Consider the following 25021-nt stretch of genomic DNA (forward strand, 5'->3'; position numbering starts at 1 on the left):
ATATGTATTATAGGATCATGCCGCCTAAACGTAAAGCTCCAGAAGTGGAGGATAGTTCATCATCTAGAGTGGTTGGTGAATTAACAAGTTACTGAAAGAACAGGCAAAGGTACACGGTGAGCAAATCCAGCAGCTCTTACGGATGCAGAATGCAGGGCGAGGGAGAGAGAGAGAGCAAGTGAGGCCCGAGCCCAGTAGTGATGGTGCATACGAAAGATTTCGTAAGATGAAGCCACCAGAATTTGATGGTAGCACTGATCCCATGGTCGCCTTGGAATGTGTCAAAGCTGTGGAGGCTATTTATGATTATCTGCAGTTTGACGATAAAGATCGAGTTAGCTGTGCCATTTTTCTACTGACAAAGACGGAGAGGACTTGGTGGGATGCCACCAAGATATCAGTTAATGTCTCAGCACTCAAGTGGCAGGAGTTTAAAGATTTATTCTACGACAAATATTTTCCTCGAGATGTTCGAAGTCAGAAAGTGAAGGAATTTCTAGAACTGAAGCAAGAAAATATGACAATTCAAGAGTATATTCTCAAATTCGAAGAGGGGTGTCAGTTTTCTCCATATCTGGCCAGTAATGACATCGAAAAGGGCGAGCATTTTCTTAGAGGTATTCGGGCTGAAATTAAAAGAGACGTTCGAATGTCTAAAGCTGCTTCATATTAAGAGATTGTTGAAAAAGCAAGGATGGCTGAGCAGTACGAGAAGGAAATTAAAAGAGAAAGACAGTTGAAGCGCCAAGATTTTCTGCTAAGGGCCAAGGATCTGGATGGAAGGGTAAGGGTAAGTTCAGAGGCAAAGAGAAAGAGAAGCATCGACCCAAAGCTCCTATTCCACCGCCTGCGTATGATCAACCTGTATGTCCAAAATGTGGCAAAATGCATACAGATGAGTGTTTGTTTGGAAGTAATCGATGCTTTCGTTGTGGAGGTGTTGGACACGTCATCAAAAATTGTCCAGTAAAGGGTGAGAAAGGGAAGGACAGGGTTCAAGGCAGAATTTTCACAATGACCAAAGAAGGCGCGAATCCTGATTCTTCTATTATATCAGGTACTATCTTAATTTCAGGCAAGGCCGCTATTACATTGATTGACACTAGTGCTACGTATTCTTTTATGTCTGAAATTTTTTTGCACTCCTTGAATGTTGTTCTATCTTATGAACCCTCCACTATAGTATTTTGTTGTCATCGGGAGACGAAATATGGCCTTCTAGTATTCTTAAAGGTTGTACAGTACAAGTTAATGAGAAAATCTATTTTGCTGATCTTATTGTTATTCCCATGGTGGCGTTTGATGTTATTTTGGGAATGGACTGGCTATTGTCATATTGTGCCGTTATTGATTGCGTGGCTAAGAAGGTGCGATTTCCTACAGAAGATGATGATAGCGGGATTTTCCAGAGTTCAGGTATTTCGTTGTGCAATCCTTGTATTTCTTGTCTCAAAGCTCAGGAAATGTTATCAAAGGGGTGTCAGGGGTTTTTAGCTGCTGTGATAGATGTGAATATTGAGATGACGATGAAGTTGAATGAGATTGAGGTGGTTTGGGATTTTCCTGACATATTTGCAGATGATGTGCCTGGATTACCACCTGACCGTGAAGTTGAGTTTGTGCTTGACGTGGTTCCAAGTACTGCTCCGATTTCAAAAGCTCCTTACCGAATGGCCCCGACTGAAATGAAGGAGCTGAAGAATCAGTTGCAGGATCTATTAGACAAAGGCTTTATTCGTCCGAGTTCTTCTCCGTGGGGAGCTCCGGTTTTATTTGTCAAAAAGAAATATGGATCTTTGCGGTTATGCATTGATTACAGAGAGATCAACAAAGCCACGATCAAGAATAAATATCCATTGTCGAGGATTGACGATCTTTTTGATCAGCTGTAGGGAGCGACAGTGTTTTCAAAGATCGACCTGCGTTCTGGTTATTATCAGCTGAAATTTAGGGAAGCCGACGTCCCTAAAACTGCATTCAGAACCAGGTATGGCCATTATGAGTTCTTAGTCATGTCATTCGGGTTGACGAATGCTCCGTCTGTCTTCATGGATCTAATGAACCGGGTCTTCAAGCCATATATGGATAGCTTTGTTATCGTTTTCATTGACGATATCTTGATTTATTCAAAAACTCGGGAACTTCATGCCGAGCATCTCAGAACTGTATTGCAGTTATTGAGGGAAAATCAGTTATACGCAAAGTTGAAAAAGTGTGAATTCTGGTTAGAGCAAGTATCATTTCTGGGCCATATCGTTTCGAGAGACGGAATTGTAGTGGATCCCATGAAGATTGAAGCAATTAAACAATGGCCTATTCATACGACAATCTCTGAGGTGCGTAGTTTTCTTGGTTTGGCAGGTTATTATCGACGTTTTATTGCCAATTTCTCCAAAATAGCCCTGCCATTAACCAATCTGACGAGGAAAGCGGTGAAGTTTTAGTGGACAAACGAGTGCCAACACGGATTTCAATTGTTGAAAGACAAGTTGACATCAGCCCCTATCCTAGCACTTTCGTGCCGCACTGAAGATTTTATTGTATACACTGATGCGTCAAAGATGGGACTTGGAGCTGTACTAATGCAGCATGGGAAAGTAATCGCTTATGCTTCTCGTCAGTTGAAGGACTACGAGAAAAATTATCCCACCCATGATCTTGAGTTGGCTGCTGTGGTCTTTGCATTGAAAATATGGAGGCATTATCAGTTTGGCGAGAAATGTGAAGTTTTCACAGACCACAAGAGCTTGAAATATCTATTCTCACAGAAAGAACTCAATATACAGTAGAGGACGTGGTTAGAACTTATTAAAGATTATGATGTGACCATTAGCTACCACCCAGGTAAAGCAAACGTTGTTGCAGATGCTTTGAGCCGCAAGTCAGTTTCTTCTTTGAGCTCATTGATTCAAAAGCCGTTGTTATTGGATCTTCAGAGGAGCGATATCGCTATGGTAGAGCAAGGGATCATAGCTAAACTTTCAGCTTTGGTTTTCGACCTACGTTGACAGATAGGATACGACAGGAGCAGCCTCATAACAATCAGTTGATGGAATTGTGATCCAAAGCCGATGAGAAAGGAAATACAGAGTTTGCAATGAACATTGATGATTTGTTAACGTTGAGAGGTCGGATATGTGTTCCCAGTGGTAATGACATTCGTCGGGATGTTTTGACAGAGGCTCATACCGCGCCATATTCGATACATCCAGGTAGCACAAAGATGTATCAGGATCTCCGACGTCTATACTGGTGGCCGCCAGGTATGAAAAATGATATCGCAAAGTTTATATCCGAATATCTAACATGTCAGAAGGTAAAGATTGAGCACCAAAGACCTGCTGGAACTTTGCAATCTCTCCCAATACCTCAGTGGAAGTGGGAGCACATCACCATGGACTTCGTATTGGGACTTCCAAGAACACCAAAGGGTTACAACTCCATCTGGGTGATTGTTGACAGGTTAACCAAGTCGGCTCATTTTCTTCCGGTCAAGACGACGTTCACAATGAACCAGTATGCTGAAGTCTATGTAGCAGAGATTGTGAGACTTCATGGAATCCCTGTGTCAATTGTATCTGATCGTGACCCGAGATTTACTTCTGAATTCTGGAAGAGCTTGCACAGAGCCTTGGGCACCGGGTTGGCTTTTAGCACAGCATATCATCCTCAGAGTGACGGGCAATCAGAAAGGGTGATTCAGATTCTTGAAGATATGCTACGAGCCTGCACGATTGATTTTCCTGGTAGCTGGGATTCTAAATTGCCACTTGAGGAATTTAAATATAACAATAGTTATCAAGCACCATATGAGGCATTGTACGGTAGGAGATATAGGTCACCGTTGAACTGGGATGAAGTCGGTGAAAGAAAGATGTTAGGACCAGAATTGGTCCAATAGACAGCTGATGTGATTGCTTTAATTCGGGACAGAATCAAAACGGCCCAATCCAGACAGAAAAGTTATGCCGATAACCGAAGAAGGCCTTTGGAGTTTGAAGTTGGAGATCATGTATTTGTCAAAATTGCTCCTCTCAATGGCATTATGAGATTTGGCAGGAAAGGAAAGCTGAGCCCAAGATTTATCGGCCCATTTGAAATTCTGGACAAGATTGGAGAAAGAGAATATCGTCTAGCCTTACCGTCGGACTTGGATAGAATCCACAATGTATTTCACATCTCAATGCTCAGGAAGTACATCTCGAACCCTTCCCATGTTCTCAAACATGAACCGTTGGACCTGATGCCGAACTTGACTTATCAAGAAGTACCAATCCAGATTTTAGATCGCAAGGTTAAAGTACTGAGGAATAAGGAGATCAGAATTATCAAGATTCTTTGGTGTAATCAGTTGGTTGAAGAGGCAATGTGGGAGCCAGAGGAGGAAATGAAACAACGATATCTTGAGTTATTCGCACAGTAATGGCAATTTCTGGGACAAAATTTCTTAAGGAGGAGAGAATTGTAACACCCAAATATTCGTATGTTTATGATATAAGGTAATGATTATGATTAAGTATGTTTCTTATTCTTTTTATGGTTTGTTATGATGATCGTTTAGGATATGTGATGTATGGTGATGGTTTATGGCTTCAAGATATGATATGAATGGTATTGAATGATATGGAATGAAATAGAGAATGTATGGGTAGAATAGAAAGTTGATATTTAGTCAAATAGGTAATGGAAGTGCTGAAACAGTATTAAACTGGCAGTAGTTGTAGTTTTTAGCATAATGTTTTGTTTATTGATTCGATTTATGCGAGGTTACTTTCATTAGAAAGATAAGACATAAAGCTATAACTTTCATTTTGAATTTTGTTCAAATCATTGTGAAAAACAAGCCAAAAGCGCCCCGAAGAGTATCATTTATATCGTCGTTCCTCCAGTGACACATGTTGGTAGATTAAGCATAACTCTTTATTCAGACCTTCAAATGACATGAGGACAATTGGAGAGGCAACCAACACATAGAGCTAAAACATTCATGTTTACCACTTTTTCCAATTATGAGGGGAAGAAGCTTTTCTGGAGCAATCTTTGGAGAAGCTGTGCGCAGAGCGCGCACCGGGACAGAAGGTTTCGCGGTAGGGCGGTAATGTTTGACCGCCCCAGCGCACCTAGATCTGTATTTTTTGGTTTCAGACAGTAAGTTCCGCGCTAGGGCGGTAAAACTTGACCGCCCCAGCGCCCAGTACAGTGGAAAAGCGTGTTTTAGGTGATTTAAGGCATAAAATCGAACGAGACTCTCATTTTCCTCATTTCCCTTCTCTTCTTTTCTCTTCTCACGGTTTGGAAGCTAGGGTTCCTCATTTCTCCTTCAATCCAACTTCTTCCAAGACATTAATCTTTGATTGAAACCTTAATCTTTGCTTGGAGATTAGAAGTTCTTCTCCTCAAGAGTTTAGGAGCAAGGTAAGAAAGCTTATTTCTTGATTTAGTGATTGAAGGGAAGACATTGGGTTGTTTGGTTTGAGTGTTGAGGTAAGATTGTTAATATAATGATTGATGATAATATTATTGTTATTGTGTTGTAGGAATTTCTCAAGAACTTAGCAAGCACTTGTGTATTGGGTTATAAGTGGAATCATTTCTTAAATGCATCAGATGATCCTATATATATGTGTTTTGATGATTTTATGATGCTAACTCCTTTCAAATTCATTTCATGATATATATATATATGTAAATATGTATATATGGTAGTGCAATTGTATGCATTTTGAATGAAAGGGGTTGAACTTTAAATGCCTTTAAGGTGTTCGATAAAATTCCTGAATGAAGTTTTATATTATTGAATGATTGGATTGATAGTGATAGTAGCGGTGTTGCATCTGGAAATTCTAATTAACGATGAAAACATGTGCTTTCTTATAAGATGATTTTATGCAGAGGTGCATGTCCCTCCTATAAGATTCGTTTTTACGAAGAGGGTTAGCAATGTATGAACTGTCTTATAAGAACTATCAAATCTTCAGTTAATCGATGAAATGAATATCATCCCTATGTATTGTTGTATTATGATTCTTGACGGATGATATTAATGATGATTCGACGTTTATGAAATGAGAAGTACAATGTTTTCAACAAAATGAAATTGAGGTTATACATTTTGTTGGAACTTTTCAAATTCGCAATCTTGATTTTGATAATAACAAAACTTGTTAATTATGTTACTAATGATTTACCTAAGTGTGCAGCATCTAGGATCACTCACGAGATGTTTATATCGCAAACTGAAGACCCAACTGATCGCACAAAATGAATCAGTCTAACTGATTACGTCAATTGAGCAGTCCAGCTGATTGTCCAGTTGATAGGTGATTCAGCAGAAAAACCTCAGAAACCTGGCCAGCCGAAGGAGTGTTAAACTGATGAAGAAACCCAGCTGATCAGTCCAACTGAACGAGTGTGAAATCAGTTCAACGGACGAGTCAACTGATTTCATCAGCTCAACTGAAAGATCAGTTCAACTGACCAATTCGAAGCATCATTTAGAATCTTTCAGTTATGGATGAAGACAAACTCTTTCAAGTGGAATCCAGCTGTACGTGAAGGTACAAAGCCATTATCCAGTCAAAGGACAATAATGGACGTTGCACCAGTGTATTAAATACAAAACGTTTCAGAAGAGTAGTCGAAAAGTCGAGACACAAAGTCCAAGAAACGAATTCAAGATGCAACGGATACAATAAATGAGTCTCACTGTACGATCAGTTTTCCCGCCTATATAAAAAGAAAATCAATGAAGACTCAAACAAACATAACTCAAGAGAGAAAAGAAAAGGACACGCTTCAAAATCATATAAGCTTAAGAGAAGCATTCAGCCTAGTCGAGAGAACTCTTTACAGATATACCAGCTTAGATTAAGAAGCGTATTTCCCTCAGTGTGTGAGAACATCCTTGTTCAGTTCTCACACACAAACACTCTCGACCACTCAAATACAGTCTTGCACAAAGACGTTAAACTTGTGTATGTAGTCTTTGACACATAGACATTAAAGAAGTGTTGGCTGGAAGGTGCTGTCTTCAGTCGTAGCTAGGAGTTCAGTTTAGGCAGTAGTGTAAGTCCTAGCTGAGTGGGTTTGTACAAGTAGTTGTATAAATCAAAGTCTTCTAGTGGATCCTACCCGAGGCGGTAGAAGATGTGACGTAGGAGCAGTTGAAGTCTCCGAACATCCATAAACTTATCTTGTGTATTTAACTGATTAACTGTTGTTTTCAAACTGTTTGGATCAGTTAGAGTATCCGTCAATTCAGCTGTCACCATAACTGAACTGATGAATGCAAAAACTAATCTACCCTTTTCGGTTATTCAGTTTACATAAGATAAAATGCTTTCTAATATAACAGTCTTCTTTACGAATGATTACTTCGAGTTTCTTCCGCTTAGTTTTTAACCAAACTCGATTTAATTCATCGGTGTTAATATTCTTAGAACACGAGCTATTGCAGCTCATTGGAGAATATTTTGTTTGAAGCATTTCAAAGATGCTGAGCAAACAACCCTTCACATTTTATGTTTTACAATAAAATGATATATACGTATCTTGTTAGTATTGATTTCATTTGCTGAGTTTTATACTCATTCCAGTTATGTTCATGTGATGCAGGCACAGGTAAGAAAGACTGATCATCCCTGAGTCGTCGAAGCGAGATAAGGATATATGCTAAGCTTTGGAGATATTGGTTGGATGCTATTTTGATGTGTTGAACTTTTGGTTATTTTGGTAAACCTTGAAAATCTTGTTTTGGTATTTAAATTAGAAATATGTGTAGATGCTATATTATCTTGTATCTGATGTAAATGAAAATTTTTTGCAAGTATTTATGTGTTGCTTGAGACAGGTGGCATGTCCTAATTGCGGGGAGATGCTGCCCAATTTTTTTTTAAAAATAACACATTTTCTCCTAATTATATTTAAAAGCTTCCGCACTGATTATGTGTTTTAGCCACAAGTGTTACATTGAGAGTATAAGTCCTTGCTATGTTTCTAGTGAAATGATTGACTTGAGGTTCCAAATATTAACAACTCTCTAAATCTTTCTTGGCTGAACTTTTGTTATATTATTGCAAGACTTTTATCACCTTATTCTAAAAAAGCCCGAGCAGTAACAAATGTTTTCTGTTTAGAACACTGTTTGAGAATATGGCGTTGGAGATTATCTGTACACATGCTACTGTCTGCTTTGAACGTACTACCACATGCTTTACATTTGTAGCGCTTTTATTTTCCTTCTACATCTGGAAGCATCTGAAAATATTGCCATCATTGTGATTTAAAGGGTCCTTCGTTTAGGACTTCCGGAGGTCCAACTTTTCAAGTTAGTACATGAATCTTCATCAACATCTAAGTCCAACACAAGTACACTCTCCACACTATCCTCCTCGTGGTCAAGACCAATAGGTTCTGAACTCATTCTATCAATTAAAAGGCATAACAATATGATTAGTTACAAGCAAAGAATTGAAAATTCCTTGAAAACAAGTCTTAAAGGCAATAAACATCACAACCTGAGAAAACTAAAAAAGACAATGTATAATGATAAATGACAACATTTCAAAATTAATTAAATAAAATCATGTCATGCGCAAATGTCACTACTATCTCTTCCAAGTACACCTAATAACTCATTTGACACTCCAAATATATATTACCAAAAAATAATCATTGTAATTGGAAATATAATTTAATTTATTCAAGTATTTATTGAAGATTTATTAATTAAGAACTGGACTAAATTGTAGGAACTATATTTTTTGACACATTATTATAGTGTAATTATTGAAACCTAAATAAAAGTTCTTTAATTTGAAAGTATTAAATTAAACTATATATATTTGCAGCTAACAATGCCATTATCAGAACAAATACAGTGCTACAGAGTATTAATTGAAGCTAACAAGTGTGGCTGGAAGCAATCACCAACATCAATAATTAAGGGTGCAGTGTACTTAGTGTCTCTTGGAAGCAGTGATTTGTTCAGAATTATTATGTTAACCTTCTCCTCTACAAAGCCTGCATTCCTGATCAGTTGTCACGCCCCGAGATCGTGACATGGAACATCCAGCAACAGTGTCATGGTATGTGCAACTAGGAAAACACATTTTCCTAAAGCACATTTCTTGCTCTGACCAAAGACCATTTGCACTATTAACTCATTAGATCACATAGGATATCTTCACCCGTAGGAGAACTGTGATTCCTCGACTACAATGTATTTGCTCCTACGTATTTCGAACTACACTCAACCTCGCCATCTGATGACCCTCGATGGAGTCGGTAAATAGATCAAAGTGCATGCCATTACGTATAGCCCCAACATTGTCCCGGGTCAAAGAACTAGTGGCATACAACCATAACTGCAGACTATTCCACTCGACAAGTGAGAACCACTTGGATCGTTCGAGTGAGGATTGTTCAGTGCATCATCATATGATCACTCATCCGTGTGAATGGACATCTACATGCCCTTGCTAATGAAACATGACGTTTACATCACAGATGCTAGTCTCAAGCTCGAGCGACTTTTATCCCAATTTTAGGCGGTTGAATCAGCCATGGACATGTTTAGAATATACGGTACACTTCTTAATGAGTTTCATTATCTTACGTTGTGACGCAGACCTCATGGTACCTATTGTATATTAAAGGACTTTATCTATGCAGTTTCATAATCGAATAGAATCGTAAAATATAATTAAAATAAAGATTGTTTTACATTAGAGTCAATAAAAGTCATAGCCACATGTTGGCTTGTCGGGCACCTACTCTAACAATTGTTTCTAAACACACGATGCCCAGATGATCAATATTGTGCCAAGTAGGGATTCTTTGGAGAACGGTATCCTATTGGAAAGTGCAATTGGTACCTAGCACCATCAAGAACCCCTTCTTATCCTTGGTAATACAGACAAGGATGTGTTAATGGACCATGAAGTTGAAAATAGAGACTAAGTGGTTCTCAAGGAGACATTGGAGTGTGTGTGTGTCCCAGCCCCCCAATTTTATGGTATGTGTTATTAATGCACATTTCGAGGGTGCAATTACATATCCTGATTATTTTAAGTTCGAATATTATTGGTTTGGAATTGTCAAGGTTTGGCCTCTAAAGAATTGAACCTCATCCTTAAAGATATGATAAAAAGATTCAATTCTAGTTTACTAGGTTTGCTTGAGCCTCATGTTTTGGGTTCCCATGCTGATGATATTTGCAAAAAGATGGGTTATGGAACTGGTTAAGGGTTGAAGCGGTGGGTTTTAGTGGGGACATTTGGATCTTTTGGAAAGATGAACTAAGGTTGTATATTGTCTACTATCACCCGCGTTTTGTCCTGGTACATGTAGAGGCAGGTACTTCGGTACCTTGGTTCTTGTGAATAGTTTACGTAAGCCCCAATGCCACGCTTAGAAAAAGGCTTTGGCGTGATCTTACTAAGCAAAACCTTAATATCACGGGGCCCTAGTTATCTATAGGAGAATATAACTCCTTGATTACATAGCATGAAATTAGTTCAACTTGAGATGTTGCTCATAGGTGTGTCAATTCGGATGGGTCATGTTGAGTTAAAGCATATTATTATCCAAAAAAACCTCGCATTTTGAAGATATGTCAATTTTCAATTCATCCAAATAAAGCTCTAATTGATTATTTTGAGCTCTATCGTTGAATTATATTCTTTGATGCAAAATTCCTATATTATAAATTAAATGTAATGGTAACGAAAAAGTAAAAAATAGTGAGAAAAAGAAAAAAATTATAATAAATACCTTCAAAACATCCATGCATCCACTGCTTGAATTTAGAGGAAGAGAAGCATTATCATCAATGCCACTGTGAGAACTCGCAGATGTGTTGCTACTACTTGATTTGGAAGCAAGGCCCATATATTCCTCAAATAAAAAAAACTAACTTAAACCTCACCAGACTTAATACAGTACTACCATGTATGTATAACTTGTTGTAACAAAAATAAAAAAAATGTATCTTGAACCTCAGATCAACTATCACGGCAATGAAAACAAAATGTTATAATCTTTCCAATATTTGTCAAATTTCTGAAACATTCGATTGGCCATTGATCTCATGAAATCATTAGATCTCTGCTAGGCTTGACTTAGTGTCAATTGAACCGTAAAAACACGAGGAGAGTAAAAGTTTGCAGTAGGATATTTCACTCCAGAAAACAAAGTTGTTGTCTCATAGAAAACCACAAGGAATTTGGATATTTTTTCAACTTGACCCCTGTAGAGCCCAAAAATCAGTACACGTAAAACCCAATCATTTATGTAATTGTTAAATTATTTATGTAAATTTAAAATGATTTTAGAGATGCATAATTTATTTAAATGTATTATTTTAAATTATTTATGTTTAGGTAATGCACGTTAAAATATTTTCCCGAGTTTCATATTTCAGACGATTATTCGATGCGAGTTTGAAGAAAAGTGACCGGGGACGATTTTGACGATTTTAAAATGTGGTATTTTATTTCAGGTCAAGAAAATGTCATTTTAAATGATTTATTAAGTTTTTAGCATTTTAAAGCCTAATTTATTTAAATAATGGTTTTAGGATTTTAAAACTTTTAAAATTTTGCAATTGTGCATTTTATTTTAAATTAGGAGACTTTGTGCAGTTGGTGGGAATTAACATTGTAATTGGCATTTTTATTGTGTATCTTAAATTTTTATGGGATTGTTAGTATAGTAATAGTGGGTTAGTATTTTAATTTAGTTGATAATTGTTAATTAAACAAATTCTACACCCTAATTTATTAAAATACACGCATACACGCACTTTTTCACACACACTTACTGATAGGATCGAATAATAGGTTAAAAGAGTATTTAGAAGGGGGGTTGAATAAATACTCACAACTTTTATCAACTTTTCGAACGTTGAGTTCAGTTTTAGTGATAAACTGATATTTGGAATCTTGTTAGTCAATATCAATCAGTTAACAATAAAGTGCGAAATAAAACTGACTGATAGATAGAATATAAACTGAAATAAGAACACAAGATTTTACGGATGTTCGGAGATTTCAAACACTCCTACGTCACCTCTTCTATTACAAGGATATGATATTCACTAAAAGACTTTGATCGATACAAAAGTTTGTACAGACCCACTTCAGTTTGGACTTCACTGCCAAAACTGAAACTCTTAGTTTACAAAATGCTTCACAGTATACTACAGAATTTAGCACAACTAATCTTTTACAAGATCTAGTTTTACAATAATAACAATGTGTTAGAAAGCTCGAAAGTGTAGCCTTGATTGCTACGAATATATGCGATAAACGTGAGCTTTTATTTCAGTAGAGTAATAGCGTATTTTTAGAGAATAGACGAGTTTTGATATTCAGAACTTTGATAATATATTCGCAGCTACTCTTCTCTTCAATGGTAACATTTAATAGAATTTGAATCTTTTTATCCGTTGGTTTGCCATGTCAACATCCTTCTGACATTCGTACACTGTAGCTGAATTTCGGCGTTCCCACTCTCTGTTGCAGTCTGCTTTTGTACTATTTTCGGTTGATCGTCCTTTTGTTGATGTGTATAGCTAAAAGATCAGCTGATAAGCAGTAGCTGATCAGCTCACAACTGGATGTAGCAACTGATCAGTTTCCAACTGATCAGTCAGTTGACTGCCTAGGTTCAGTTTAGCTGGTTTTAGTTGAGTATTTTGTTAAGTTTACTCTCAAACAATCGTTTAAGCATTTAGTTTGTCAAACAATCGAAATTCAGTTTCCAACAATTTTCCCTTTTTTGGTGTTTGACAAAACTTTGAATTCATGAACTGATCGACTGATCTTGCAAAAATAATCTTCGAATACTTTGTAGATAAAATAATCATTTCAATGTATAGATTCGTACAAAGAATGAAATAATCTTCAAAAATCTGAATAAATAAAATAGTCTTATATTTTTCTTTGATGGTCTTTGAAGTAGCCTTTGAAGGTTTTTTTGGCGAAGCCTTTGAAGACTTCTCTGTCTGATCCTTTCTTCCTAGTTCTTATTGTTCTTCTCCCTTTTTGTCAAACCCGTCAACCTTTCTCGATAAAGTTCGCACGTCAGTGTTGAGATCTGACACCGCATTTAATAGTATGTGTTGCAGCAAATCCATTCTTTTAGACATAGTATTTTCCAGATAGTCAAGACGTCTTGTAACCAAAGCTTGAGTCTGAAAATGAGCTTCAGTTGACACCCTGTCTTTCCGGAGTTAGTCTATTTGAAAGAATAAATAAGTGACGTCCTTTTGGATTTGGTGCAATGTTGCCATGGTGTTGTCCTTCATCGAATCAAATCTCATAGTGTGCAAGAATTGAGTTGACTTGATATCTGAAAATGAAGACACTATACCAGCGAGATTGGACTGGATCTCCTGAATGTCTTCAATCAAGGATTCATTCGCTATTGAGATGCCAGGATACATAGCTTCAGAAGTTGCTGGTTCCTATTCTCTGTCTTGTTGATCGAATATGATCAGTGCCCTTTCAGTTGTATCCGTTTCAAGTGTCACTATTTCTGAATTCTGTTATGGTAAGGCTTCTTGTTGAAGCTGTTGAGGGGAGGGAAGATTTGGATCAACATATGGCTCTTCAGTTTGTTGATCAGCTGAAACAGTAGATGGTTGATCAGTTAGTTGCGCAGCTGATGCACAAACTGGTTCTTCAGTTTGTTGAAAAACTGAATCTTCGACTGGCTCTTCAGCTGACAATTCTTCAATTTCTTCAAAAATAGCTTGTTTGGCTGGTTCTTCAGCTTGATTGACTGGTTCTTCAGTAAGTCGAATCAACTAGTTCTTCAGTTTCCAAAATTTTTTCAACTGCTGTAATAGTATCTAGCTGGATATCAGTGGTTACTGATTTGATCACTTCTTCAAGATTTTTCAGTGATAACTCAGCATCAAAATAAAGTACAAGTTCTGCAGTTGAAGATGGAGGAGCAGAAGATAATGGTTGTACATTCTCTCAAGTAGAAGCATTTTCTTGCTTGCAAGACTCAACAACTGATTCTTTGGACTGCTCTTGATGTTGAGCTGATTGTTCAGCCGGCTCTTCATTTGGGAGATTTTGAGAGTCTGATGGCAGAGTCAGCTCTTGGTCCATTTCCCATTGTTTGATTTCCCACTGGAGCGATTGAAGATCCGAGTCCAGTTTCTCATAAACAGCTTTATCATTGAATGCGGTTGGACTGGTAGGATCAAAATTGAGTCGTAACTAACTGAGCATTTTTTGTAACTTCTTCTCGCGCACCTGGTCGAAGAAGTATTTCTTCCGCTCCAGAGCTTGTACAATTGAAGAAACTTTTACCATTTTAAGCAAAACTTTCTCAAGTTTTATAAATTTCTCCAGAACTGATTTCTTCTGAAGCTGCGTAGCAAAAACTTCAATTCTGAATATAAGCCATTCATTGTAGGCTTTCATCTTTAAAATGAATGAAAACTCATTGATCTATTTCGAAATCGATCAATATGAGTTTGAATTGGGTTTGTGGGCCTGGGCTCTTCTTGCATTTTTTGTTTGCCTTTTGAATCAGTTAGGGCATGAGAGATGCTTAGCCCTAAAGTTGTTGCATCAATTCTTTCTCTGATCACTGCTCCTTTTGGTCTTGCGATTGGTAGAGGAGTGCGACCAATAATGGTGATTAATGGAGCCTTGGCCCTAGTCGATTTCTTCTCATCACCAGATTTGGTGATCTTCTCCTTTGATTGAGCAGCAGATTGAGGTAATTGGACCTCAGCTGAAGATTCAGTTGGAATGGCTTGCAGAGGTATAGCCTGAATAGGCTGTTGGGCTCCTGATGGTGTCATCCATTCAGTTGGAATGGTTCCAACTGCAGCAGCAGGTTTGGTCTTCAGAGTCCTGGGTTTCTTGGTGATTTTGGGCGAAAGAGTCTTCTCAGAGTCAGTCTCAGAGACAATCAGTTTGCGTTTGATTGTCTTCTTCTGAACTGTTTTCTTAGCCTTCTTCATTGACTTGGGAGCCTCCTACGTCCCAATCTCATTTTTCACCTTCAAAAATTGCTCAGGAGACATGTCCAATTTTTTCTTCGGCGGCTAGACATTCTTAGCATTGAAAACTTTATACTTGGGATGATTTCTCAGCATCATCACCCACCAACTTCTTCTTCTTCAGCAGATAGCTGAGTTGCACAGCAAATACCATTGATTGCTTGGTCGATTTAAACATATTTTTCAAGATGTTGAAAATAATGTTCTTCCAGTTCATCTTCTTGTCAGCCACGATAGCAGTTATGGCTTGGAATTTCTCCAGAGTTAGGGCAGCAAAGGATCATGCCTTCGCTAAGAGCCCTTTGGCTACAATATCAGCCAACAACTGTACCTCTGGCTTCAACTCCTTCTTGGGATCGGAAACTTTGATCTTTTGATCATCAGCTGAAAGAAGGGTTTGCATCTCGTGAACATCAAATGCTTTTATCTCAGAGATATGTGCTAGCCCATCAGTAGGCAGCTGAAATAGATTTCCGAAATAGTCCTCATCAATGATCAGTAGCTGACCATTGACAGTAGTAGCGATCTCACCATTAGTTGTGATATATCCATTAGTGTAGAAGTCTTGAATCTCCTTCAGATAAATATCTTGGAAAGATTTTCCCATAAATCCCTTCAGCCCGGCTGCTTCTAGTTTGAGAAAGATATTCTTGACCCCTTCGTCCTTCACAGTCAGGACTGAATCAAAATCAACAGCCATAGCATTGAGAATGTGAGCAGGGATTTGATTCGCCAATTGAGTGATTTGAGATCTTCGAAAGAGAATAAGCTTTGAGTATCAATTTTCTCTGAATGCTGAAATAGACGTGAGAAAGAAGAACTGAAATGGAGCGGGGTAAAGTATATATGTACGTGACTGTTCAAATTTTTGGACACGTGTTAGTCCAGGAAAATTTGAATAAAACGTGTGTACGTGTGCTGAAATGTGTGTGAAATTTAAATGGTCTACGAAAGGCCACGTTTCAAAACACAATTCATTGAAAGACAGTAATTAATGCGTAAATAATCAGTCACATCAGTTAATATGGAATCATTACTGATTAATCAGTTAATGTACTGGAGAAGATTCGTTGGGGCAACAACTGAGTGGTCAGTTGTGAGCTGAGTCACATCAACTGAAAACCATCTGACTATTTTCTTCTCAGTTAACCGATTGAATCAGATATTCTCCCTTAATAAATTCATATATTACATTTTGTAAATTTAAACGACGATTAAAATGACGTTTTAAAAAAAAATCTTATGCTCAGAAGATGAATCATTCAGAGTAATGATTGCGTCTATTTAGTTGCCTTGAGCCTTGGCTATAAATAGAAACAACATAGTTAATCACAAATTATCAGCAAGTAGATATCATTTTAATCAATAATGGCAGGAGCAAGTGGTTCAAGAGATCCAGACATGGCTGACGCGTTTATGCAGTCAGCTATAGAAGCACGGAAGCCTGCAATGGAGAATGAAGTTTATGAAAAGATTCTGTTGTTCTGGATAAAGCTTCAGAACTTCCAATCCTTCCAACATGGAGGATCAGTTGCTACCCCCAAACGGGTAGCAACGATGAGGAAGTATCGGCGGCTCCTTCGCGTCGCTGATGAGGTGGACATCGTCACTGATGAAGGTGTCTACCTTCTGATGCTTATAAATGAGAGGAGGACTCTGAAAAATATTGCTATTTCATAGGGTTTCCTAAAGACTTCCGCTGGGGAATTAACTACTTGGTTATCCTTGTGGAGGTCTGCGATAAAAAAAGAAATTACCAATGTATGCACCACCTTTAATAAATAAAAATTTATTTAGTTTATCGTTGTTTTTTTTATAGTTTTCTGCAAACAAACTGATGTCAATCGAATAACACTAACTTATAATAATTAATTGAAGTGTTATTACCTGACAGCTGACTAACTGAGCAGTTACCACTTGATAAAAGACTAACTGATTAGTTATAACTGATAATCAATAAAAATCAAGTTTAATCAATTAAGCCAAGTATATTTCGAAATTGAGAAAACTTAGTCTCTGGTAATGGTTTGGTGAAGATATCAGCAGCTTGTTGTTCAGTTGGCACATATTCCAATCTGATTGCTTTCTTCAGAGCATGATCTCTGATGAAATGACGCCTGACATCAATGTGCTTGGTCCTTGAGTGAAAAACTGGATTATATGTAATCGCAATTGTGCTTGTATTGTCACAAAATATTGGAGATTCTTTTGCATCGACTCCATAATCTTTAAGTTGTTACTGAATCCAGAGCATTTGGGAACAGCAGCTTCCAGCAGCAAGATTTCTGCTTCAGTTGTAGAAGTAGCTATGGATGTCTGCTTCTTGCTGAACCATGAGATCAGTGTGTCTCCTAGAAACTGACAAGATCCACTTGTACTTTTACGATCTAGCTTACATCATGCATAATCTGCATCTGAATATCCAACTAAATTGAAAGAAGAATATTTAGCATACCATAATCCCACATTTTGTGTGCCTTTAAGGTATTTTAAAATACGTTTGGCAGCTAAAAAATGAGATTGCTTAGGATTTGCCTTAAATCTAGCACATATGCAAACAGCAAATACAATATCAGGACGACTAGCAGTTAGGTACAATAAAGAACCTATTAAACATCTGTAGAGTGTCTTCTCAACTGATATTACCCCTTGAACATTGTCAAGTTTAACTGATGAACTCATGGAAGTATTTGCTGCTGAACATGTTTCCATGCCAAATTTTTTAAGCAATTCCTTCGTATATTTGATCTGACTGATAAAAATACCAGTTTCCAGTTGCTTCACTTGCAAACCGAGGAAAAATGTCAGTTCACCCATCATAATCATCTCGAATTTGTCCTGCATTAACTTGGAAAATTTCTCACATAATTTGGGGTTAGTTGACCCAAATATAATATCATCAACATAAATTTGTACAAGTAAAATATGATCATTCTTAGAAAATTTGAACAAGGTCTTATCAACTGATCCAACAGTAAAATCATGATCAGTTAGAAATTTTGAAAGTGTTTCATATCAAGCCCTTGGAGCTTTTTTAAGACCATAAAAAGCTTTGTTCAAATGATAAACATAATCATGAAAAGAATGATTGATAAAACCTGGTGGTTGTTCAACATAAACTTCTTCATGTAACTGACCATTCAGAAAGGCACTCTTTACGTCCATCTGATAGACTTTAAAATTCTTGAATGACGCATAGGCAAGAAACAATCTTATTGCTTCCAGTCTTGCAACTGGTGCATAAGTTTCATCGTAGTCAATTCCTTGTTCTTGCCTGTAACTTTGAGCTACAAGTCTTGCTTTGTTGCATGCAACTGGACTATCCTCGTTTAGTTTGTTTCTGAATACCCATTTTGTACCTATGATAGTTTTAGAAATTGGTCTTGGAACTAAGTTCCAGACATTGTTATGGGTAAACTGATTTAGTTCTTCTTGCATAGCATTTATCCAGTTAGGATCAGCAAGAGCTTCATCAATTTTCTTTTGTTCTAGTTGTGAAACAAAAGTGGAATGAATAAATAGATTAAGCATTTGATTTCTAGTCCTTATCGGATCAGATGGATTACCTATTACCAGTTCTGGAGGATGTGATTTTTTCCATCTGAGCTCAGTATTTATTGCGTCCATGTCAGCAGCTTCTTCTGTTGGAAACTGAATGTTTTCTTCAGTTTCAGTTGGAGCTGGATCAATTGGTAACTGAAGATTATCAATATGCTCCACCAACTGATTATCAGGGACAACTTCCTGTTCAACTAGTTGACCCAGTATTTCTGGTTCAGGTGTTTGAAGGATGTTTCAATTGATATGATTCTATTCTTCACTATCATCCTCCAAACTGATATCTGTAAATCGATCAACTAGCTCAACCGGATTAGTTGGCTTAATAGTTAGCACAGATTCATCAAATACGTCATGAATTGATTCTTCAACATTTAAAGTGCTTTTATTAAAGACTCTATAAGCTTTATTGACTGATGAATATCCAAGAAATATATCCTCTACAGATTTAGCATCAAAAGCTTTTAAAAGATTTTTGTCATTATCAAGAATAAAACATCTGCAGCCGAATATTTTGAAGTATGAAACCACACTTTTTCGTATATGCCAGATCTCATATGGTGTTGACACATGATTCTTATTAATCATTGCCCTGTTCTGAGTGTAACATGCAGTGTTTACTGCTTATGCCCAAAATCTTTGAGAAATACCAGAATCAGCAAGCATCGTTCTAGCACCTTCTTTAAGGGTTCGATTTCTTCTCTCAGCTGCACCATTTTGCTGAGGGGTTCTTGCTGCTGAGAGCTCATGCTTGATCCTAGTATTTTCTAAAAATGTTGAAAGATTTTGATTGATGAATTCAGTCCCTCGATCAGACCTTATTCGATCAATCCCAACTTATTTTTCATTTAAAAGTCTTTTGAAAAGCTTAATCAGTTGTGCAGCAGTTTGGTCTTTGGATTTGAGAAAAATAACCCAAGTAAATCTTGAAAAATCATCCTTAATTACTAAGGTGTATTGCATTCCCCCTAAACTCATGACTGGTATTGGACCAAAAAGATCCATATGCAATAGTTATAAGCATCGGGAGGATGATTTACAACCTCTGTTTTTGAATGAAGATCTTACTTGTTTGCCAAACTTACATGTTGAACAAATTTTATCCTTTGAGAAATCTACTTTGGGCAAACCAGTTACAAGATCATGGTTACTCAGATAGGCAATAGATTTAAAGTTTAAGTGGTTCAACCTCTTATGCCACAACCAGTTTTTAGAAGATTTGGAAGCAATGAAACAAACTGGTGCATAAGGTTGATCAGTCCAACTGACTTTGTAAGTATTTCTACAACGAATGCCAGTGAGGATCACTTCATCAGTTGAGTCTCTAACTTAACAAGTGTGTTTGTCAAACTGAACTGAGAAATTATTGTCGCATAAGTGACTGATGCTAATCAAGTTATACTTCAAATTCTCAACTAGTAAAACATCTTTGACAGTAAAGTTACAATGGATAAGCTTACCCTTACCCACAGTTTTACCTCTGGAATTATCTCCAAAACTGATGTTTGGTCCACTGTATTTGATCAGTTGGGATAGCAGACTTGCATCCCCTGTCATGTGTCTTGAGCAGCCACTATCTAGATACCAGGTGGATTCCTTGTTTGTACCAATTACCTGTAATTACACATAGTATATGATCTTGGTACTCATATTCATTTGGGTCCTAAACTGATTAGTCCTTTAGGAACCTAGACTTGGACCAGTCTAACTGAATTTTCAGTTGCTGTGTTACAAATAGTCTTTCTCGATTTTTGAGTGTTAAGTGTGTGGTGTGAAGAAGAAACGGTATGATTTGCACCCTTTTTCGACTGACTGTTCTTTTGATACATTTTCTGAACTGGCTTACAATTGTAGTAATTGTAATAGCTATTCCTTGAGTACTGATTTTTGTAACTGAATCGTTTAGGTGACCAGTTTCTTGAATCAGTTTAACTCTCAAGGCTGTATCCAATTCCATACCGTTTGGATTTGTTCTTGCTTTCAGTCGATTGAACAGCTGGTTTACTTGGTTTTGAGATTAAATTACCATGGTTGACTTTACAAAGGTAATGTAATTTCCTTTGTTTTCATTCAACATTGGCTGTGTATCACTTGCAGAATTTTCAACATGACTGTTAAAGTCTAAACCAGTTTTATCATCAACTGATTTTTGTGCATTCTACATTTCAGTCAATGTAACTGAAGACTTGTTCCAAGCTTGAATCAGTTCAATATGTTTTGAAATGCCAGTTTTTAACTGACATATCAAAGCTTGGTTCTCAATCATTTCAGCTTTTTGCTTTGCAATCTCCCTTTTAGATGTAACACTTCAACTGACTCATCAATTTCAGTTTTGTTATCATTAGGATCATTTTGCTCAGTTATAACCTTTACAAATGATCGAGCAAGTTTGTCATACTCACTTACCATGTCATGCAATGTTGTAATGAGTTCTTCACGGGTGAAATCAATAGAGCTGAAGTCAAATACATGTTCAGCTCTTTGGTTTGGGACAGTCAGCAATTAACTGACTAGTTTTGCCATAGTTGTAGCAAGTATAAGGTTCTTCTATGGAGTAGTTTTTCTGATATTGTTTCTGAAAATTTCCTTGTTTTCTTCCGATGAATTCTCCAAACTTTCTGACAAACAATGACATCGCGTCATTGCTTAGCTGGTCAGCAGACTTGTAAACTAAACCAGTTGGTTCCAGTCTAACATCTGTTAAAGCAGTTGTGGCCGCTGGTGTAGAAGGTTCCCCTTCTCTGGTTTGTAGTTCAAACTCATAAGCCTTCAGATCAGCAAACAAGTCATGAAGCTCGACCTTGTTCAGGTCCTTTGACTCCCTCATCGCCATGGTCTTGATATCTCACTATTTTTGAAGACCCATAACAACTTTCAATGCTACCTCTTTATTGAAATACTATAAGGCTCGAGATTTATTAGTCTTCATTGATGTGATATTTGGAAGATATGAGTATGCATGACATGTAATGAGAAGGACTAAATGAGATTATGAAGTGGTGCATGAAATATAGACCGCACCTGCGGTAAGGAAAGGACCGCACCCGCGGTTGACGGACAGAAAGATGGGCATTTTTACAGTAGAGTCACCGCACCCGCGGTCCAAGAAGCAGTGCACCCGCGGTTATGGCTCATGAAATATGGAAGAATTACAGTAGCAACACCGCACCCGCGGTTCCAGAGGCAGCGCACCCGCGGTGCTGCTACAGTAGGTTGAGCGCACCCGCGGTGTCAACCAGAGCGCCCCCGCGGTCGATGGCTATGCATTTTGGATAGGGCTGCCGAGAGCAGACCGCACCCGCGGTCAAGAAGCCACCGCACCCGCGATGCAACGTGGTTATTGAAAAATAATAACACTTGTCCTTGCCATGCATATATATTGTATGTGTCTTCATTTCCATTCCTTCCAGCAGCTGGGAATCGAGAGAACTTCAGAAATTCCCTCAAGATTTCTTCATAATAAACTTTGAGTTGTGAAAGAATTAGCCATCTGATTTTCAATCCGAGTTCATAATTGTGTTCCTTACATCAAAGGCTACAAGAGGATGTAAGTATTGTTCACTTTCAACATGCTTTGAAGTTGAGATGTTGGGGAAATAAGATATTGGTTGTTATTATGTGTTCTTGACATGTTGGACATAGTATAATCGACTATCCTTCTTTGGTTTGGGACAGTCAGCAATTAAGTGACTAGTTTTGCCATAGTTGTAGCAAGTATAAGGTTCTTCTATGGAGTAGTTTTTCTGATATTGTTTCTGAAAATTTCCTTGTTTTCTTCCGATGAATTCTCCAAAATTCCTGACAAACAATGACATCGCGTCATTGCTTAGCTGGTCAGCAGACTTGTAAACTAAACCAGTTGGTTCCAGTCTAACATCTGTTAAAGCAGTTGTGGCCGCTGGTGTAGAAGGTTCCCCTTCTCTGGTTTGTAGTTCAAACTCATAAGCCTTCAGATCAGCAAACAAGTCATGAAGCTCGACCTTGTTCAGGTCCTTTGACTCCCTCATCGCCATGGTCTTGATATCTCACTATTTTTGAAGACCCATAACAACTTTCAATGCTACCTCTTTATTGAAATACTATAAGGCTCGAGATTTATTAGTCTTCATTGATGTGATATTTGGAAGATATGAGTATGCATGACATGTAATGAGAAGGACTAAATGAGATTATGAAGTGGTGCATGAAATATAGACCGCACCTGCGGTAAGGAAAGGACCGCACCCGCGGTTGACGGACAGAAAGATGGGCATTTTTACAGTAGAGTCACCGCACCCGCGGTCCAAGAAGCAGTGCACCCGCGGTTATGGCTCATGAAATATGGAAGAATTACAGTAGCAACACCGCACCCGCGGTTCCAGAGGCAGCGCACCCGCGGTGCTGCTACAGTAGGTTGAGCGCACCCGCGGTGTCAACCAGAGCGCCCCCGCGGTCGATGGCTATGCATTTTGGATAGGGCTGCCGAGAGCAGACCGCACCCGCGGTCAAGAAGCCACCGCACCCGCGATGCAACGTGGTTATTGAAAAATAATAACACTTGTCCTTGCCATGCATATATATTGTATGTGTCTTCATTTCCATTCCTTCCAGCAGCTGGGAATCGAGAGAACTTCAGAAATTCCCTCAAGATTTCTTCATAATAAACTTTGAGTTGTGAAAGAATTAGCCATCTGATTTTCAATCCGAGTTCATAATTGTGTTCCTTACATCAAAGGCTACAAGAGGATGTAAGTATTGTTCACTTTCAACATGCTTTGAAGTTGAGATGTTGGGGAAATAAGATATTGGTTGTTATTATGTGTTCTTGACATGTTGGACATAGTATAATCGAAACCGGATCGAGAAAATGATAGCATATGACATTGTTATGATTTTCAGCATGTATCGAAATGAGATATGCAGATTTCAGAAGTTATATGTGTTTATGATGAAGATTATGAGTTGTTGATATTGATTATGTTATATGAGTTGATCAGTATATTGGGAATCCGTCGTTATGCCGCCGAAATGCATTGAAATGAAATATTGATTCCTATGTGTATTGAGGTGTACTAGAGCTTGATAGAATGTACATTGATGATGCCATTTCAGATTTGTATTGGCGACTTTGACATCGAGAATTCGACATCGACAGAGATTGTGCGACGAAAGGTATAAATTAATGTTGAGTTGGGATTGCACAACTCGAGTTAGGTTTGACTCGAGTTTCCCTAAATCACATACTTAGTTTATTGCATTGATATTTGTAATTGATGAGATTGATGTTTGTAGTCTATTGATTTATAGCCACTGCATGTATTGACTACTGATTGTTTAGTCGTTGGCTGATTTGCCTAGTCACCGGCTGATTCGTCTGGTTATTGGTTGATTCGTCTCGTTATCGACTGATTCGTCTAAACTTTGGCTGATTTGCTTAATTACTGGCTGATTCGTCTAGTTATTGGCTGATTCGCTTAATCCTTGACTGATTCATCAATTCTCTGGCTATTTCGCACAGACACTGGATATATGAATTATATCGATGCCGTTTAGGGTTGATTCATTCCTATCGACTGAGATTCGATATAATTATCAATATCCAGACATTGGGATCCCTAGGTTAGAGTTGAGTCGAGTCTGAGACAACGCGTTGTTTGAGTCGAGTCTGTGACTGAGGACTAGTTGATTTACAGCTTTAGATCATGTGAATGATAATTGTTATATGCTTTTGTATATGTTTTTATATGATTGCATGTTTACATTGTTTATACTGGGATTTATTCTCACCGGAATTATCCGGCTGTTGTCTTGTTTTGTATGTTTGCATGACAACAGGTGGGACAGATTCAGGGTTGAGGAGATGAAGAGAGATCGTGATTAGAGTGGAGGCTCCGGACTTGGATTAGAGATAGGGTTAGACACGTGATATTAGCTGTTAACCCTTAGTTGAATAAATGTATGTGGTACAGGACTTGTACTTTTATACTGAGATGTATATATGTTTTATTTCACTATGTTCCGCATTTTAAAAAAAAAATTAGACCCTGTTTTATAATTGATTAATTAGTCCCAATGATGATTAAGAACAGGATTAGAGTCCAGGTCCCCACAACAGGTGGTATCAGAGCGATAGATCTTTTAGACTGAGATAGAAGAGAATGAGCGGGGTAGATTGAGTTTTGTTTCCTTTCATGTGATTGCTAGCATGTTTTACTGCTTTATATAATACATGTTACTTGACTTATCTGATTTGATTATGTAATATGTATTATTGGGAACGAATTTGAACCGATTCTCGATCAGCAGTAAGATGATCGGAGGAGGGAACTGAAGTGAAACAGGTTTATTGGATTGGGGTACTAATCCATTTGATTATCAGATATGCCTCCTCGAAGAATACCAGAACAGGGTAGCACATCGAATCCTCCAATGGATGTGACAGCAACTCTGATGGAA

At 37.8% G+C, this 25021-nt stretch overlaps 1 protein-coding gene across 1 annotated transcript; it reads left to right on the forward strand.

The window, feature by feature from the left end:
* Nucleotides 1-142: 142 nt before the first annotated feature.
* On the forward strand, nt 143-673 carry LOC142504322 (uncharacterized). Its single transcript, XM_075617203.1, has one exon. The coding sequence runs from the start codon at nt 143-145 to the stop codon at nt 671-673; it is 531 nt and encodes a 176-aa protein (XP_075473318.1).
* The last annotated feature ends 24348 nt before the right edge of the window (nt 674-25021 follow it).

This window comes from Primulina tabacum, chromosome 9 (genome assembly GCF_025594145.1).
Source record: "Primulina tabacum isolate GXHZ01 chromosome 9, ASM2559414v2, whole genome shotgun sequence".
Taxonomy (NCBI): domain Eukaryota; kingdom Viridiplantae; phylum Streptophyta; class Magnoliopsida; order Lamiales; family Gesneriaceae; genus Primulina; species Primulina tabacum.

Excerpts from the sequence above, each read along its gene's own strand:
- LOC142504322 (XM_075617203.1), top strand. The coding sequence starts at position 143 with ATGCAGAATGCAGGGCGAGGGAGAGAGAGAGAGCAAGTGAGGCCCGAG.